This window comes from Bactrocera dorsalis, chromosome 5, assembly GCF_023373825.1.
Source record: "Bactrocera dorsalis isolate Fly_Bdor chromosome 5, ASM2337382v1, whole genome shotgun sequence".
NCBI classification, from domain to species: Eukaryota; Metazoa; Arthropoda; class Insecta; order Diptera; family Tephritidae; genus Bactrocera; species Bactrocera dorsalis.
In genome coordinates, this window is record NC_064307.1 from 33,766,347 (window position 1) to 33,787,004 (window position 20,658).

Genomic DNA, 20,658 nt, shown 5'->3' on the forward strand with positions numbered 1-20,658 from the left:
AAAAGCTAAGTCAGGATCGAAAAGGACCTCCTAGGAAGAACGACTGGCGCGCTGTTGTCAACTCGTCTATAACCGGTGTCTACGGCTTCTAACTGATAACAATATTCAATATCCACATAAAGAATAATCTCCGCTACTACTAGTGGAAGGATAAAAGTACATTCCACCACCTTATAGTTCAGTTATAAGCAAATCATCTATTGACAATATTTATATGAAGTAGATATTTCTGGACACACTGTACAAATTTAGTCGACTGCTTTGTCTCAGTGTACAATATCCTGACCGCCGCGTTCGTGACGACATGACTAGCTAGCAAACGGCTTAGAGTGGGAGACATGCAACCAGGTGGCTTGACACAAATCATGTTGCAACCTGACGGAAGTGCCGCAAAACATAGAGAACAAGCATACGCAGGAAACGGAAAACCGCGAAACAAAGTAGGACCGAGCTGGCATAGCTAAAGCGATAAGCGACAGTGTGAGAGAAGCATAAGAAAAGTTCTGCAAGCACAGACAGCGAAACAAGCAAAGATATCCTACAAAGGCGCTAGTGACAACACCTTGAACCAGTTGCTTCCACACATCCACACAATGCCGGGTGGTGAATACTATGTTACAAGGAAACTGGCAGTTTACAAAAAACCCGTATATTTGAGCATACTTCGAAGTTCCACATAGATGTAATCAGGGCGAATGGGTCGTTTGAGATTTCGTGTCGGCAAGGTGCAACATAATAAAAAGTGAAATGTTTATAGCTATCATAAGCACAGAGTGGCAAGTGGAAAGTATGACGTTGGCGCATGTTCCATGGCAGCATCTGTTCGGTGTCAGAAAACAAAAAGTATTTAAGGAAGCGAAATATGAGTGTCAACTGCAAGTCAAAGTCATAATTTTCACACTCTTCGCTCTGGGTAAAGCTTCATGAAAAAATGGGGGAAGGCAAGCTATAGAACTCTGTAAATGACAATGAGCAGAAGATAGTGTCCTGTGAATGCACTTGGAGCACACACACTCAATCTTTGTTGGTTGATGCAATCACCATTTGTTTCGGTTAAGCACAGGCTGCTGGTGAGCATAGAAAATGCAATTCCGGTAGCTAAGTACTTTTAGAACTTGAGCTGAAAACACATACATTTTCATATTGACTTTGTATATGAGGAGTACAAAACGGAAAATGGAAAAATTTACTTGTTTGATATATGAAACCATTTATTTGACTATCTTTTAATTAAAAAGGTGTATTTTTAATAGCCTCACATATTTATTAGGCGATTCTGCTTGACAGTTTTTATACCTTGTCCCTCTGTTTGTACATCAGTCGGTATATACAAGTACGTGAACTAATCTTTTAGTTCTTGAAATATCAACTTGAAATTTTGTACATGACATCTTCACTCCAAGAAACTACTCATTTGTCGGAACCGTCGATATCGGACCACGATAACGTATAGCTGCCATTCAAACGGAACTATCGGAATAAGACTCCGTTTGGAAAACTTTTTCATTTAACGAGATATCTTTACGAAATTCGACATAAGCCATTATCTACGTGAATAATGTGATCTCCGAACAAATTATTTAGATCGGACTACTATAACATACAGCAACTATACAAACAGGTCAATCAAAAGCAAGTTTTTGTGTGAGGAACTTTTGTATCCTAGCGGGGGTATTCTGGTCTAGGATTTTGAAAAACATATTTTTTTTTGCATATTTTCAAAGGTTAGACTTTCAAAAATATGACTTTTCAAAATTCGACTTATTTTCGGAGATACAGCCGATTTTGTGACGTGGCGTCCGTGTTCACTAGAATTGTCTCCTAAACTTTAAACGCCTTTTTCTCGAAACTACTTTTTTTGAGATGGTTGGCATGATTTTTGAGGTGGTTCTAGTGAACCGATTACTTTGAAATTTGCTATATGTCTTCTTTATACAATGCTCTGTCGTGTATGCCTTGGCAAAATTTTTGGTTTTAAGTATTTTGAAAAAATTCGAAAAGGTCGGGCAAAAAAAATGTTTTTTTTTTTCAAGTCGACACCACTTGGTTATTATTATTATTATTTTATTTTATTTTTTATTTTTTTTTTTTTGTTTTTTTTTTTTTGAAAATGGTCAACCCGATAACAACATCCTTACTGATGAAGAATCTTCTTGTTTTTTGTGTTTTAGATCTCTACAAGGGTATAAATCACGTCAACCAGGACGCACCGTTTTTTTTAAGCCCCACTCCACCGGACCGTATCTCGACGAATTTTGTTTTTTTTTCTTGAAATTTTTTATATTATTAAAATGTCAATAAAAAACGTATAATGAATAGTAAAAATGTTTTTCATGTTTTTTTATCTTAGTTTAAAGAATGCCTAAAATTCGTGCGTCTAGACCAGAATACCCCCTTAATGAAATTTGGCACGGATTATTGTCCCAAGCAGGCCTACAAGCTTATTATAAGTGTGAGTGGGTATAACATAATTTAATAATTTAATTACTTCATTTTAATATTTTATAAATTAATTAATGCTATGTGGCCAATTCCAAAAGAATTATTGAAAAAATGCCACGGGGAACACAACAACTTATACTCAGTTAATGCAGTATTATTTTTTATGTGCAGATAAGCATCAGACGTCTTTTATCACATGACACTTGAATAAATCAAACGCCATAAATCAAGCGAGTGGCAATATTGAAATAAACAGCAGACTTGATGTTGGGCATGCATATACGAACAGCGTTTTTATGAAGTTTTACAGGACATCACTAAATTTTATATACATGTATGGTATGGTAGTATAAAAAACGGTCGCCTACCTCTACATTCCCGCTTACCCTCAAAGTTGGTAGAAATGGAGGTACTGATTCGGCTCATGAGTCCACCTAATTTGAGGTCAATATTTCCAATGCTATTCCAGCGAATTTAAATGATTCTGTTAAATATATGTATCGACCAATTTTGATGATCTCTGACTAAATGACTATAAAATTATCAGAAAGGTTCACTTAAAAAATTAATCTAGAGAGATATCGAAATACAACGACTACCAATAGGTATGATGTGATTTTGACAGTTTAAGGATGTCATGTTTGTTTTCGTATTTGTGTCAAATTTGGTTAGTGGTTTACGAGCTTGTCATGTCATATTACACTTCAATACAACGCTTGGAAAATGTCCAAGATTATAACACGAATTCACGTTCTCCGAAAAATACAAAAATTCGTGTTCATCGAAAATCATCTTCTAATATGAGGCTAATTTCGTCGGAAGCCAAGTCCTCGTGAGACTCAGAAAACACAATTGCGACACAAAATTTGAGCGTTTGGTGCAGCTTGTAACATGGCGGCATAATCGGCCCACATTTCTTTCGAAATGAGGCAGGAATGGGGCGGTTACAAGCAATAGCGAGCGTTATATCGATGTTGGTCGATTTGTTTTCCCCGGAATGTGTTGAAATCAATGCTAATGATCTCTATTTCCAACAAGACAGTGCGACACCTCATGTTTTACGACTGAACATGGACACATTGCGGCAAAAGTATGGCGACTCGTTCATTGCGAAAAATTGCCCAGTCATATGGCCGCCAAAATCATACGATTTAGCGCCTCTAGATTTTTTTTCGGGGAGTTCTTAAAACAAAGGTTTATGTCAATCAGCTAACAGCGGCCGGAAGCTAGAAGAGAACATTCACTATAGCCGAAATACTGCCACGTCATCGAATATGGGAGCTGGAGTCATAGTAGCCATTTGGCCGGCATTTTTTTCAAAACACAAATGACATAAAATTATCAGGATAACAAAAAAAAGCGGAGCCCATTTGGAACAAATTTGGGATATTAATTTCATTTTAAGATCACATTGTTCTAGTTGGTGGACTCTTTACAAAAAAAAAATACTATAAACGATATGTAAACAAAATTTAAAAAGGACGATTTCAACAACTGCCGGATCAATTGGTCTAAACTATTTGCTTTTTAAGACGGTGCAAGCAATGTCAAATTTAAGCCAACTGTGGAAGTTTTACAGAACAGGCTCTGGCGCATCTACAGATGTTGTTTATTTCATTTGATTCTGAATAATATGCTTATCTCTCCTGGTTTAAGTCCAGCATTAAATTCGTAATGTCAAAGACCAAAATTTTGAATTGAAATTTACGTTGCATGCGCTTTAGAACAGCTTCATATCTCATTGGGCTCAACGAATGAGCCAAACCATCTGAGAGGTAGCCGCGGCCAACATTTGAAAGAGATAACCTTCAAAAAATAAATGTCAAAGAATGTTCCTTCGAAAGAATTTTCCATTACATTTAAAGTTTCTGTATTTTTTTTCTTTAAAAAATTAGGTAACCTCGAAATGTATCAGCCTTAATAATAAACCAAAAATAACGAAAAGAAAACATTCACACATATTATGCACAAATAAGTCTATATAAATATGCCTTTAATAAAATTAATACACATACAGCCAGGCAGTCCGTGTCCGTAAAATGTTTATTTGGTTACTTTGCCACGTCGACTTTTGTGGTAACAATTGTCATGGTGCGGCATTGCTGTGGCGTGGCGTGATTGTCATGGCGATTGCATCTCTTTGACGTGGTTGTTGCTGCCTTTTGCTCAACTTGGCTTCTGCTGACGAACGCTGCCTGGTCGTACGTTGCTCGCGTCGCTTCATTTTGCTTGCCAGCAATGATGCATTGCATGCAAATTTTTTCGCCAATCTCAAATGGAGAAGCTTTTATTTATGCATTTACAAGTTGCTTGTTACAGTATTTCATTTATTTATTTATATTTTTTATTTAGCTGCCAGTGCCACTGGCAGGAAACGGATGTTGACTTAACGCTATGTCGCGTTGCGCATACGAAATTTCGCGCGATTGCATGGGCGTAAGCGCGCGTCTGCGTGCACGCACTTGAAATATTGCGGGCGACCATGCTGATCGAGGACGCAATAGCGGCGCAATCAATATGTGCATACAAGCGTTACAATTTCCATTGGAAATAAATATCATATGTGATAGAAGAAAATGCGAAATTCGCTCGCAGAATAAAAAAAGAATAAAGCTTTCCGTTGAACAAGATTGGTTATTAAAGTCAAAATTGTATATCCAATTGAAACTTCGCAACAACTTTTACGCGTGAAAGCGATCGCTTTCGGCGGCAATCACTTTGACAGCTGCTTGTATGGCATTCCAAGCACGTCCAATTATTCAAACTAAAATACTTGAAACCCCAAGAGCGCTACATATTCACAATGCGACACATGTGGTACATATTTGGCAGAGCATACCATCTTGGAGCGGCGCAAGAGATTTGCCATAAAATCCGGTAGAACGTGTTGGCCAACACACTTTTGCCTGCTCATTCAGTCAATTGCCACCAGGTTGGTGGTGTTTTTGTTGTTGTTATTATTTTTATTGGTTTAGCGCTTGCCTGTATGGCGGTCATTGAACGTAGAAACATATAGCGTAGAATATTTATAAAATGTAACAACATATATTTTGGTTGTTGTTGGATAATGTTTATGAAAAAAATGTAAACAAAATAAAAAGGCATACCGGCAGGTTGTTGAGCACACACAGTTGTCGGCGCCTTTAAAATTTTAAAATACATTTCTATATACTTACTTACATACATATGCACATATGTACATACTTATGTACATATTATATAATAGGAATTAGAAGCAGAAATGTGTTAAGAACGTGTGAGAGTCTTTTGATGGTTGTTTATATTGTGTATCTGTGGTCAAGATGACTTCATTTTCATAAATATTTCCAGTTCATAATATCGCGCTATTTTAGTGGTATAATAACCAAATAATTTTAAATGTAGGGTGTTAGAAGGCGTGACTCTCTATTTTTATATACTATATAGTACGTAAATGAAACAGATCTTCCCACAGATATATGTACCTGTAAAAGTGTTTGATATTTATGTTCTGAACAAGTGACAAATTACCGAGAAAATTAAATTTACATTGGAAAAAAAACCCAAAAATGTTAAGTAGTTTAATCTCTTGTGCTTTCAAAAAGGTTAATATGGATGATATGGACCATTGAAGGGCGCTGTTAATTTAGCACATTAAAATTATAATTGAGAAATCAGTTTTTGGCTTTCGCACAGTTGTTATATTTGTTTGTGTTCTTCATTTTGTATCTTTCTGAGTGATTAAAACTCATCACCTGACAGCTTCACAGCCTGGACACCAACCCGCAGAGTTAAACACTGCCAAATTTTCAGTATGGACAACAACCCGCAGAGTTGCATTTGAGTTTCAACTCGATTTGAATTCGATTAAGGATTAATGTAGGACTTTACTTGCTGTGTCGACAGCGGACATAAGTAACTCTGCTGTAGTAGCCGCAGTACTCGTTTTGTAGCGTAGAGGTGCTACAGTCCGTGAAGACACAGTCCTTGAAAGCGTTGAATGCATAAATACAATGGAAGAGGAAGAGCTGCTACCCTCCCCTGAAGATGCTAAAAGTGCTATATATTCATTAAAAACTAGGCCGAGGGCTAAACCCAGTAAGGAGAGATTAAAAGCAAAGCGACCTAGAAAGCAGCGCTGAAAGTCAACGAGAGGTTTACCTGCAAGTCCAACCGAGCGAAGGAGAAAGAGGAAAGATTGGCTTGGGTATAGCAGGAAAGGAAGAAGAATGGAATTATTTCGCATTGAGGCCGCAATTAACATCCTCGGATCTGAGATTCTCAAACCGGATCGAGAAAGGAATTGCAGCCAAAGGCAGCAGTCTGTTGAAAATCCAACAACGGTGCCAGGTAAACGTCCGAGATAAAAGAACGACGCATTAAAGCCATACTTCAGACTTCATCGAGAGAAACTCTCAACGTCCAAGGCGGCAGCGACGGCCAGCAAGATAGCCAAGAGGCCTCTAATCGTGGCACTCATCGACGGAAACAATTTCAAACAATAATTCATATCGAGAGAAACTCTCAACGTCCAGGGCGGCAGCGACGGCTGGCGAGATAGCCAAGAGGCCTCTAATCGTGGCACGCATCGACCGAAACAATCTCCATGGACAAATCATAGAGGAGAGATGGAAAGCGCTAGACGCGCTCTTCGACAGACTAGATGGAGACTCGGGCACGCCCATGCTAACTTTTGAGGGTCCGGGTTGACTCAACGAGTTCAAGTTATTAAAATGTATGGACGACTCCTCATTGCTATGGGTAACGAAGTGGTTGCGAAACTTCAAGGCCTGTGAGAAGGAGTGTTATGGAGATAGTGGATCGTAACTGCATTTCATGCATACCGAAGACGAAGGTAAAACCGAAGTATGCTCTGCGGCTTCTCAGGAGACAGAATCTTAATGTTCCGATGGAAGTTTGGAGGAATATGAAGGTTACCAACTCCATCAAGGAAGATGTCAGCCAAAACTACTTCTTCTATATTAACAAATTGGCCGAGGATATAGTATACGAACGGTTCGGGAGGATGCGTTGGCGCATAGGTAGCGTGTACCTTAGTCTCAAGACGAAACTCAGCCGACAAAAACGAAGGCGCACTAGAGCAGCGACGAAATTTGGCTATGCTGAAAAGGGTTAGGAGGTTTGCAATTCTTGTTTCCCCCACTGCAGCGTTAACCCTCTAGTTTAATCCAATGTACATACATACATATTTCACATTTTCTAAATCACAGAAAATGGTGACTATCATGGATTCGGTCGGTAACACAATATTCTTCTTATTCTGAGCAGTTACGCCGGGTGAACTATTAGGTTTCTAATGTGCCTTTTTCTCTGTGTGTGACATCTAACGATGGTATTTTTTTACAGAGGTAACAAACGAGGTACTCAACTGACTGACCGTGTTATCTTAGTAACACTAAGAGAGAGTGTTTTTCTTATAACAAATCTTAGATACTTCCCTGGCTTTAATGTTTACGAGTTAAAAGAGCATAAGATGTTAGGTTACAGCCGCCCTATCTTATTAGTTGTACCTAATTTTGTTCTTGGAAATTATGTTTGAGAATTCTTTGTATTTTTAAAGTTCTCTTTTTGAAAGAATGGCAGTTTTGGCTAATCGTAGCGTTCTTGGATAATTCACAGGGTTGAAAAAAACGTAATTGAAGTTCAAAACGAACGTCTCAGAGCTCCAGGGAACCCTTTGCTAATTATCGAATAACTAGAAAAATATTTATATTTTTATAGAATATTTCTAGGAAATTCCTGCTAAATTTAGGTGAGCAGACAAATTTAAGGTTGACAAACTTTAAGTCAAAAGCAAAAGCTTAGAATTTCTAGCAGTATTTACTAACTCTTGAGAATTTATATACACATACATATGTAGGTATCTAAATATATATGTACATGGAACACAACATGACTAAGTGTTTCTGGCAGCAACATCCGGCTAACAGCGAAAACCAACAAACAAACAAAAAACCGCATTTGAATCAACTAGAAAAAGCCATGTCTCTGATAAGTGCCGTGCGTCGTCGTTATCGTCGTTGGACGTTGCTCTTATTTACTCCTGTTGCAACTGCCATGAATGCAACTTAAGCTCTGTATCACAACTTTTTATGTGCCATAGCTACTGAAGTTGCCACGTCGAGTTCCTTCAATTGCATGTGCAGTCCAGTGACAGCCGTATCAGCAATCTCGAGATGCTTTCAACGACCCCATCAAAGCTATCACAACAAGCAGTGATAAGAAGCAAACGACTACAACCCGTTACACATACGTCTCTCCTCTTTAATACGACCAGTCAAATACACAAAAAAAAAATTGTTGGAAGTGAAGAACCAACCCTCTAGGAAAAACGTTCGTTAGTGTCCAACAGATGTTCATATAGCTGGATTGAAATGGAAAGAACTATTTGTATAGATTTGTTGATGAATACACATGAGCGAAGCAATGTTTCTGTTTTAACCGCAAGAGGCCACTTTTGGACCGGTTTATAATTCCTAAAACAACCGAAATCTTCAAATAGAACTCTTCTGTTATTAAAAATGACCGCACTGTAGCATCTTCTCACTTTTCACTCTTTCCCTTCATCATCTTCTTCTATTACCTCAATCTTCAGGCGCAGCTGCAAATTTTCTAAGCATTCAGATTCCTCTTTTCCTCATCTCACTTTACTGCTTCAGTTTGCCACTCCGCGATTATCTTCTTCAGCTGCTTATCGCATTTGTCGCAACCACGTTATGGTGTCGTTTGCTCGTTGCAAACGAACAAAGTAAGTGCAACAAACACACAGAAACAAAAACAAAAAAAGCCGCAACAGCATTGCGAGTAATGTAATTACAGCAACAAAGTAGAGGAGTTTCAATTTCACTTGCAGTTGCAGCAGCAATTGATAGCCACATCGCAGACACTTCTCACTGGCATCACACCGTCTTCATCAGCAGCTGTTGACTTCAAACGGAATACTTGATTATCTCGTTTTATTGTGTGATGGCCAAATGCAAGACTAGTTCAGTGGCCAGGGGAGTAAGGACAGTAATGTGCTTCAAATGTGTTGATGTTGCCTTTGTAACCGATAGTTAGCGGTTAGTCACTTCGGAAAACAACTGAAAGTTTATAAAAATAAATAGTGTTATCCTGGACAGCAATCTACATTGCAGATAAGACAAGTGTGGCACTGAAAAATTGTCCATTGAAGATGATAAAGATTTGTGTTGCTTTCAATTAAGGAAAATCGGTTTTTTACACAACTGATTTATAAAACTGGAAACAAATAGCATCAACAGAAGATCCAACTAGTTTTAATTTTGGCATTCAATAAATTCTAGGAATATTAAACGGTCTATTTATAGAGTCCGGCATTGTATGTAGAGCTTCAAACCACATTTTATCCTTCATAACTTCAAAAGGTTAGACCGGAGATATTTGCATCTGCACCAATGAGCAACAACAGCAGATTTCTATTAACCGTAAAACTTTTCCAGGTTCTTCGTAAATTTATAGAAAATAATTAGGAATATTTATTGCGAGGATCGAAGAAAGAATTGAGTATATGTTGAGCGAAAGAATCAGGCTACAAAACTTTTCCTTTAGCGCTACAAAATTTCAAATTTTTGAAGCAAAAATCTGGATTTCACTAAGTGAATAATCAAGATTGAAAAGGGGAGCTAGGTAGAAATTACTTTTTTATGAAAAAAATCCTCTTCGACGTGTGATTCCAACGCTTGAAACCTAGCATCGAATCGCAGTTTCAATCACTTTCCGGTAACATTTAAGATAGGGGAAGGTTTCTATATTATCGCTATGGGTTTATGGTGTCCGAAGTTGGAAAAATTATATTACATAAATAGCCATCACCTGTTTAAACGTAACATTAATACACCCATTCCACACTTACGAATTGATGGCGATTTTTGGTTGGAGTTTTCTTTATATTCAATATTTTCATGGATTTCTCTTCAAAGCTACGTAAATGTCATATCAAACAACCTTAATGTTTAGTATACGTCTTTCTGTAATAACGGGTGGGCCATCTAACTTTTTAAATTGAATTATCTATATTTCGACATTGAAAACGTAAAATACCATTCGGAAAGTGACAGATATTCAGTAAAAAGTTTAAAATTTACGAAATGGGTCGCTATTCACTATTCTACAGTTCGCAGATTGGGCAGAAGATCATTTGACCGAGGATGGTCAATTTTACCGAAAAATCATCTTTTCGGACGAGGCTCATTTTCACCTCGATGGTTACGTTTACAAGCAGAATTGTCGCATTTGGGGCACAGAAAACTCGCACGTAATCGTCGAGAAGCCAATGCACCCAGCACGAATCACTGTATGGTGCGGATTTTGGTCTGGTGGAATCATCGGCCCATTTTTCTTCGAAAATGAAGAAGGAACCGTAACCATCAATGGTGAGCGATATCGCGCAATGTTAACCGAATTTTTCTTCAAGCAAATTGAAGAGAAAGACTTGGTCAACATTTGGTTCCAGCAGGGCGGCGCTACGTGCCATACAGCAAACGCTATACTCCATCTTTTACGACCTATCTTTAAATTTAAAATTTTATATGGCCCACCCTATACATAAAGTGTATTCGGCGATTTGTACGATAAGTCAAATTCAACAAAGAATTTGCATTAAGTTTTGTGTTCGGAATCAAATTTCTGGGGCCGAAACGTTCAGAATGTTGAGTGATAATTGTTTGAGGGCGAGAAAATGCTTTTTTATTGGTAAAAATTATTGAAAGGGAATCGTAAACCACGACCAGGACGATCATTTACATCAACTGATGATCTAGCGTCAATAAAATAAAGGAATTGTTGCTTGAAAATCGTCGATTAACAGTCAGAGATCGTACTGGCATCGTTGGAATATCAGAAGGATCACTGAAAACCATTTTGAAAGATCATTTGGGCTTAAGAAATGTGGAAGCATGATTGTTTCCAAAATCACTACATTTTTTTTGAAATCGTCATCGCGTTAATGTCTGTGAAACAATGCTTTCCGACATCCATAATTTTATTGTGACATTATTTTAGTCAGCTCTTTCATAGTTTTTTATAACAACTTTATATGAATTTGTACGAAAATTCTTATCAGTCTAGTTAAAGGTTAGTTTATTTAGTTTAGAATGCTGTCGGAAAGCATATTTTATCACTGATTCCATCATGTTAACAGAATATCAGTATTCATCATATATGAAATCTGATATTCGATAATACTTTCGGTCAAAAATTATATGCTCACTGCCAATATTTTGTGAACAACTGTACAGTTTATTTGAATGCACATGTGTAAAGTTTTTCTCTTATCAGTTACCACAGGCCACTGACTAACATATACATACATACTTATACTCGTATAGTATACATATGCGTATATATATCTATCATATATATCTATGTACTTTCATAACACAGCACGACTGATTTATTACAGCTGTCTGCGCGGCGTGATAAGGCCACTTGAGGAAGAGCTGACATGTTTTTTGTGCAAATTTATTTCCTTTCTTTCAATAACATTTCTCATGCATAATAGCATTAACAATAGACAAGTAAAAGGGAAACACATGCGCTTAATCTGTAGACTATCTCTAGTTTATTGTCTGCTTCCTGGGCAATCAGCAGTGTCACGAAATTCAATAGAAGTAGAGAAGGGAAACAACTGACAAAAACATAACAAAAACTCTGCTAAATATTATTGTCAGCAAAACATGCAAATACGTACTATACATACTCTATGTCTAAGCTGTTAATACTATTTGACAACTACAAATTTCCGACTAACTGCCAACTATAGTGTTTGGACTGGTCATAAGCTAGTTCAAAACAAATATAACTTACAGTTGTATGACCAATTCTGTTCTACGGTGGACTAGTATGGTGGACAGGATACTGAAATCCACCTACCGGAAGCCAATGGAACGGATTCAGAGGCTCGCTCCGCTCTTCATAACGGGAGATTTTAGAAACGGCGGCCCTTGACCCAGTACTAAACCTGCCACCCATAGATCACTTTACTTTACAGACAAGTCTCTTTATATAATTCGTTCAACATAAGTTCTTCCCTATGTGGAACTAAAATGTCGCTTGTTATTTTCCAGTGGTCTAGTATAGTTTTTCTCATACAAATTTCTCTACTTATAAAACACCCTATATTATTATTGCTATGCATTACTAACTTATTGACATTGTAAGTACAGAGAATATTATTTCATATTTGATAAGTACCAAGTAACTGACAGCAATAACACAATGAGATCACTTCAGCCATCTTAAGCTGCTAAGTAATACCAATCAATTAATACTGAAAGCTTTACATATTTATACATATTTATACATACGCATAATATAATACATATATACATATATACTTGCATATATACACACATGCATATATACATAAATAATTAGTGGGTATCAAGGCAGGGATAAATAACAATTTAACTAAGTATGATAGACAATCAAACCGAGAAGTGCAAATATTTGATTAAATTTTCATAATTAGCAATTGGGTAAATTTAGCGAATATTTACAGTTGTAGATGTGGGAATTTTGTAAATAAATAAATATGCCACATTTATTATTACTAATTTCCCTGAAACACCTAAACAAACACGCACGTTTTGTTTGGCATTTTGCCAGCAATTTAAACATTTTAGTGCAGTCAGATAGAAATGCAAATAATCGGAAAATCCAACAAATAAAATAGGAATTTACATATTTGTGAATTTTTGGTATAACACGAAAGCATCATTTAATAATGTTTTAGTTAGTAATTTTTTCAAATAACATAAATTCTGCAAAGTAATAGTCACAAAATACATTTATAGGCGCATTCAATAGGAAGCTTTAGTTTTTTGTTTCTATTTGGAATGAGACTTTGGAAAAAAAAATGATCTGGCAGTCTGGTAGTATTATTAAACACATCATAATTCGCTTCTACGATATCCTTGAAACGGGTGAAGGGGTAAAAAATGCGTGCTCAAAGGATCTGTGCCAGGCAATCCTTTTGTTGCAACCTGGAAACTCACAACTTTGTGGATGTCGTAAAGTTTGGTATTTTTTATGTTATACATACTCAAACGCTTTCTATTTGTGTGGTTTACAGTAACTTAAAATATTCATCTCGGCCAAAAATGGAATTAATGATTTTCGTGCGATTATTTCTTATAACTTTCGAAGAGAACTAGCTCAGCAAGAGTATATAGATGAACGAAATTGAACTTTTGGCGATGAAACTCCATCAAGGACTAGTGTTTATCGATGGTATGGTGAATTCAATTGAGGTCGTAGATCTCTACAAGACGAATTTCGTGAAGGTCGTATAAAATCAGTAAACGATTGATGCTGTGCGCAAACTGATATTGCAAGATCGTCATGTAATCTATTGTGAGATTGAGACAACTATAGGCATTAGTTTGACCAGCATACACTTAATATTGCATGAACATTTGATTGTTCATGTTGGATCCCGCACAGCTTGTCGATCGTTCAAAAAAAGGCTAGTGTCGATTGGTCAAGAGAAATATTAAACAAATACACTACCTCTCGACAGGTGAATTTACGCGAATGGGCACGAAAGTTAACAGCAGTCGAATGTATGGGTGTTTCAAGATGAGCGGAATCCAACAAAAGTTAGTCGAGCAAATCGTTGCCTTTTTGTTTTGGAAAAACTGGACAAGTCACAACCATAGGACTACAGCAACGAAGAGTGGAAAAATGTTTCGAAAATAGGTTCAACCGAAAGCAAAAGTGTACAGAACTTACTAAAGAATTGAGGGATTTTCGATGATTAATATATAAGGCAACCCTCGTATAAGGTTAATATTTGTACTGAGTAGAATTTATCCCACAACTAAACAACGGATGTTTAGATACGCACGACGCCTCGGTTGCTGCGACCAATAGTCGGTCGGCATAATCGCCCAACAGAGTCGGTAATTCAAGCAACCATGGATCGATTTTACTCTGCATATCCTCAGATACGCTATACAGTGCGCAGCAAAAACGCTATTGATGATGTGGATCGGAGTATCAAAGTAGACGCGAGTGTATACTTCGGACATCGCGCACAAAAGTTGTGACCATCCACTTTATGGGAGATATTCAGAAAGGATCTTGGTTTTCGGGCTTACAAAATCCAAATCATACAAAAGTTGCAGCCGAACGACCATCAAGCACGTCACACGTTCGGTAAGTGGTACCAAACCAAGGTGGTCACCGACTCCGATTCTTGCACGAAATTTCTGAACACATTATTACATTTAATAAGGAACGCTTAATGCCTTGATTAATGACTATTTCGTGCCTGAATTGGAGGATGTTGATGTGGACAAGACGGCTCTACATACCATACAGCCAACAAAACAATCACTTTGTTGAAGGAAATTTTGGTGAGCGTGGCCTCCAAGTTTTTGGGACTTAACACCATTGGACTCTTGCTTGTTGGGCTACGTGGACGCGCTTGTCTAAGCAGATCCACTGAGCTTACTGACGCCTTAGAAGAGAATATTCAACGCGTTCTTGCTGACAGTGGTGCATGTTTTTAACTGCTATGAAAAAGGAAAACTATACAAAAATTATTTTATGTTCAAGAGACTAAATCAGATGTTTACAAACCACTCAAAAGCTGTTAACAGACACAAAGCTACAAGTATAAATATTATGGAAAATAGTACTGAAGACCGTCGTCTATTAACGCCTATGCTCCAAGACTTAGAAATAAAAAATCTCTCTTTCCAAAGCGATATTGACATTATTTGTATATAATATTATATAATATCTTAATTTTTCCCTCAAGTAGTATAGTAGCTGCTTAAAGCAAAAAAATATTTCAAATGACTCATTCAGCGCGTAATTTGATTGTTATTTAAACTGACACCGGAACTCTGCGCAGCACCACCTACGCGGCATGTGAAAACACGAGATCATATATGTACATACACTCGCTAACAGTTTAATGAAACTGCTATACCATATACAGCAAGCAGCCGATTATAACAGATTTTTTTCGTAAATAAATGGCAACCATATAGGGGTATCAAATTGAGTCAGGAAAATATAATAAACAAGTATTTCGCTAAACAATGGGAAATAAAATTAAAAAGAAAAAATTTGCGGGAAAAAACTAACAGCAACAATATAAGCGTGCGAGCGAATGGGAAACAAAGCAGTCATGGGCATTGAAAATGTGGTTACCCTGCCATTTGGCTGAGTGGGAGCTGTGATGGGGAGAGGATAGGTGGAGAGAGGAGAGAAGAGAAGTAAACGGCTGATCGCTTGAACAATTGAGCGATTGACACTGATTGTGCAGCTATGCAATTCGAGAGGAAATTGGCGAGCAAGTGAGCCATTGCTGTAGTCGGTTGGAGGCGAGGAGGAGAACCCCCATGCACAAGCAAGAGTCCACGGAGGGTAATTGACTTGTGTAGATGACAAATATCAGTTTTGTACGCTGCTGCTGCCGCAATGACTGAGTGACAAAGAGACTGATTGTTAAACTCACTGAATGACGCGCATCGGCGGGGCACGGGAGAGAGCACAAATTGCACGCTGCAGATTCCAAATGCACTTTGAGCAAAGCTTGGTTGTTGTAAAAGCAAAAACAAAACGCTTACAAACAAAAACACACAGGCAGGCTAGCAATTGAAATGTTTTGCGTTTGTGTATTTTACTGTTTAATTCTCGTTTTGCTGTGGTGTCACATTTACAGGTGAATGACGCAAAACGTGAAATGATCCGACCAACAAATGTGTTTGTGTATGTTGTGTGTGTGTGTGTGTTTGCAGCTAGGAGGCATTTGAAAAATTCGTATTTTATTGACAGGAATGCCTACGCATTTGACAAACGACAATTAAAAGTGGCTTGCAGCATGCGGCATGTGGCATGTAGCTTGTGTGCGGGCATGTTGCCACAAGGCAACAATTGAAAGCTGTCACAGGTTTCGGTTAGCGAAATGTTTGCTGGATATGCTGGTAAACCGGTTGGTTTTGTTGCGCCACGCTTGCTGGCCAAGCCAGGCTAGTCGGATGAGTGGCACTAAGTGATTGGCTAGTTGGCTGCTTGCAACGATTGTCTGCAGCAACGTTTGGGTGCAGCCAATGTTTGACACCACGTTACCAATTTCATAGCACATACCACTTTATGCCAGTTTACATTAGCCTCACAGAGCGGCTGGCAGCCCAGCCCTTGCACGTTTGTTGGTTGGAAAGTAGGCGCGCAAGCCAGCCCCAAAAGGTTTAGTCAGTCAAAGAATCGTGCAGGTTGTTGCCACATTTGAAAAACAACAAAAAATGATTTTACAGAGATTTCGTAGTTGTGCATTTCCAGGATACAAGAGGAAAACCTATTTACCCGACTACTTTCAGTTGTGCTTTCGTTTTACTTAAGTGAATGTGTAAGCTTCTGATAGCTTTCGACATAACAGCAAATGCAACTCAGTGTTGGGCTATGATTTTCATTGTGGCAGACAATTTCCACATTTTTTTCAAAGTGCAAAAGTTATTGCGAAAGTTGCTTGCGCTAATGCTTTTTCAATTTATTTCTAAACTTAATCTCGACATCTCTTTAGAGTAAGTAATGTTCACATATATTTTGTGGTAGATTAAATCAAAACAACAAAAAGCGTTAACTAAGCTAAATATCCTTCACAGGTTAGTAACTATGTGTTCAGTTTGTATAGAAGCTATATGCTATAGTAATCCGATCTGAACAATTTTTTCGGATATTATATTGTTACCTTAAACAGTAATACATGCCAAATTTCGTGTAGATATATCGTCAAAAGCGAAAGTTTTCCATAAAAGCCCTTGATTCCGAACGTTCAGTTTGTATGGCAGCTATAGGCTACAATTAGCCGATCTGAATAATTTCTTCGGAGATTACATTTTTGCTTTAGAAATTAATCTATACCAAATTTCGTGAATATATCTTGCTAAATGTGAAAGTTTTCCATATGGGAACTTGATTCCGATCGTTCAGTTTATACTACAGCTATTTGTTATAGTGGTCCGATATCGGCAGTTCCGATAAATTCGCAGCTTCTTGAAGAGAAAATGGCGTTTACAAAATTTTAAAACGATATCTTAAAAACTGAGGGACGAGTTCGTATATATACAGACAGACGGACGGACATGGCTAAATCGACTCAGCTCGACATAGTGATCATTTATATTTGTATATACTTTATAGGGTCTCCGACGCTTCCTTCTGGGTGTTACAAACTTAATATACCCTGTTCAGGGTATAATAAATTGAGGCCAAAAATATGGTAACTTTTTAGGGAGTTATATTCGTATATACTTATTCGCTTTTTAAAGATTTTAATAACCCCGACGTAGCTGAGAATGTAATAGCGTAATCCCAACATATCGGGGAGAAAGATCACGGAAAAACTACAGTGTTCTGAAACTTTTGTCTGGAAAGTTAAATAAGAAGAAGAGCTTAAGTCTTACATAGCTCAGAAAGTTCCAGACTAGAATTCCAAAAAGAACAACATGGCAAAAGATAGAGCCAAACGGCTTTACCTTGATTTCCTTAAAAGCTACATTATGGATGATGAGAAGTACATATGTACTTGGGGACTTTTCTCAGCTTGCAGGTGTGGATTTTTATGTTGCAGCTCATAGGGAGAATTTCGAAGAGGAGAGAGAGAGGAGTTAAAAAGAAACAAAGTTTCTAAAGATATTTTTAATTTGTCAAGCAATTAGTAGCTGTGGTAAAAGAATCAACTCTTCTCTTACATCTGGAGCCATCAACACAGATTTATACATCCAGTGGTTGCAAACTCGGCTTTTGCCATACATAAAATGGCATTAGGTGTCCACATATTTTTGGCCTGACTTGGCTTCTTAAAACTATAGAAAATCGGCAGTTGAGTGGTATGAGAAGAACAGTATAGCTTTTGTGCCAAGATATGCAAATCCTCCTAACTGTCCGGAGCTCAGACCCATTGAAAGATATTGGGTGCTGGTAAAAAGAGCATAAAACACCTGACACCACAAACAATTTTTCGAAAATGTGGCTTCCCTCAAGCAAAGAAAATTATAGAAGATACTGTTGAGAAGCTGGTGGGAGGTATGTAGGAAAAGATTAAATTATTTTTAAGAAGTAATTAATCTGCAAAATGTTTTTATGTTTTTAATAAATGTAAGCATGAATCTGTTAAAATCTGATTTTTTCTTTTTTAATACAGCTCTGTTAAAAAAGTGTTTTCTGCAGTTCACTTTAAAGAAACAAAGGAAAAACTGAGCATGAGACGGGCCACAAGAGTTCGAGGACCTTCCGATTCGTGCATTAAAAAAAAAAAAACATTTTTTTATTAAAGTACCTCACGACTGCCTTGCAGTATACAGTCGGATTTGAAGGCATTTTCAGCTGGGAAAGTTCAACATCCTAGCAAACAATTCGTAAAAATGTTGCAAAGCGATACATAACCCGTCAAAATTAATTTGTTGGGATCTGATGGAAAGATATTTGGCAGGAGCCTCAAAAATACTACCTACCATCCTAGACTGTCAAATATGAGGGAGGCATTTACGTCATTTACATATTTTTTATTTTGTTGTAAAATTAATTAGAATTAATTTCTGAGAGATTTACCGACATTTTCGGTGAAAAATTAGGTTAGGCACTGAGTTCTTCGTGTTCGATATCAGGGACCTTGAAAAGTTATAGTCCGATCACGACAATTTTTCCACAAGGGATACCTCAGCTCAAATACCGTATTTGTGTAAAGTTTTATTCCGTTATCATCATTGGTTCCTAATGTACCTATATACTTATTATACAGAGGAGGCATCAGATGGAATTCAAAATAGCGTTATATTGGAAGAAGGCGTGGTTGTGAATCGATTTCACCCATATTTCGTACAAGTCATCAGGGTGTTAGGAAAATATTATATATCGAATTTCATTGAAATCGGTCGAGTAGTTCCTGAGATATGGTTTTTGGTCCATAAGTGGGCGTCGCCACGCCCATTATCATCTTTTAAAAAAAGCCTTGGTGCAGCTTCCTTCTGCCATTTCTTCCGTAAAATTTAGTGTTTCTGACGTTTCTTGTTAGTCGGTTAACGCACTTTTAGTTGAAAATCACATAACCTTTGTATGGGAGGTGGGCGTGGTTATTATCCGATTTCTTCCATTTTTGAACTATATATGGAAATGCCTGAAGGAAACGACTCTATAGAGTTTGGTTGACATAGCTATAGTAGTTTCCGAGATATGTACAATAAACTTAGTACTTTTCCAAAAAAATTACGTCAAAATATGCCCCTCCCTAATGCAATCCTTTGTACCAAATTTCACTTTAATATCTTTATTTATGGCTTAGTTATGACACTTTATAGGTTTTCGGTTTCCGCCATTTTGTGGGCGTGCAGTGGGCCGATTTTGCCCATCTTCGAACTTAACCTTCTTATGGAGCCAAGAAATACGTGTACCAAGTTTCATAATGATATCTCAATTTTTACTCAAGTTACAGCTTGCACGGACAGACGGACGGACAGACAGACATCCGGATTTCAACTCTACTCGTCACCCTGATCACTTTGGTATATATAACCCTATATCTGACTCTTTTAGTTTTAGGACTTACAAACAACCGTTATGTGAACAAAACTATAATACTCTCCTTAGCAACTTTGTTGCGAGAGTATAAAAACCTTTGGTTCCTTATAATGAAGTATACTCATTTCTTTGTTAAAAAAAAAAACAAATATTAAATAAATATTACTTTAACACCATACTAAATATTTGAAGACAACGAAAGCAACCAACTTATTTCCATTATTTTTTTCAACACTGTATATTGCTGAAGCCGAAACTTAATAAAAAATAATTCATACTGCAGTTTTAATGTTTGTTACTGTTAAAAACAATATATATTAGCTAAAAACAAAAATCAAATCAAGGGATTTACATACTTTTACATACGAAAAAAAAGTGAATGGAGTACTTACTTAATCGGCCAAAACTGTGCGATAGCCTCTTTTTGAGCTTCTGCAATGCGCCGCCCTTCTTCTCGCGCATTGTCACGCCTGAAATGATAAGAAAATATGTGGTTAATTACAAAAATAATAATGAAATATTACCAGTTATAAACTTATTATAATTTTTATTGTAAAAACTACAGTTATGGATTAAAAAAAAATTCATTAAGAATTCAGAAATATTTTAGCTGTTGGTTTTCTACGATAGAAGTTAGTCTGGTAATTTTTGCCACATACAAACAAA

General features: G+C 37.2%; 1 protein-coding gene across 3 annotated transcripts in view; it reads right to left on the reverse strand.

Annotated features, from left to right (window-relative positions):
• Window positions 1-20,658, reverse strand: part of LOC105227140 (cyclin-dependent kinase 14) — a 335,072-nt gene that overhangs the window by 197,467 nt on the left and 116,947 nt on the right. For all 3 annotated transcript variants that reach the window (XR_003845847.2, XM_011206351.4, XM_011206350.4), the window contains exon 2: window positions 20,385-20,462. Coding sequence is in view for 2 of the 3 variants with exons in the window: in XM_011206351.4 (XP_011204653.1) it covers window positions 20,385-20,462 (78 nt within the window). In the remaining variant the exon portion in view is untranslated. The remainder of the gene's footprint in view (window positions 1-20,384; window positions 20,463-20,658) is intronic.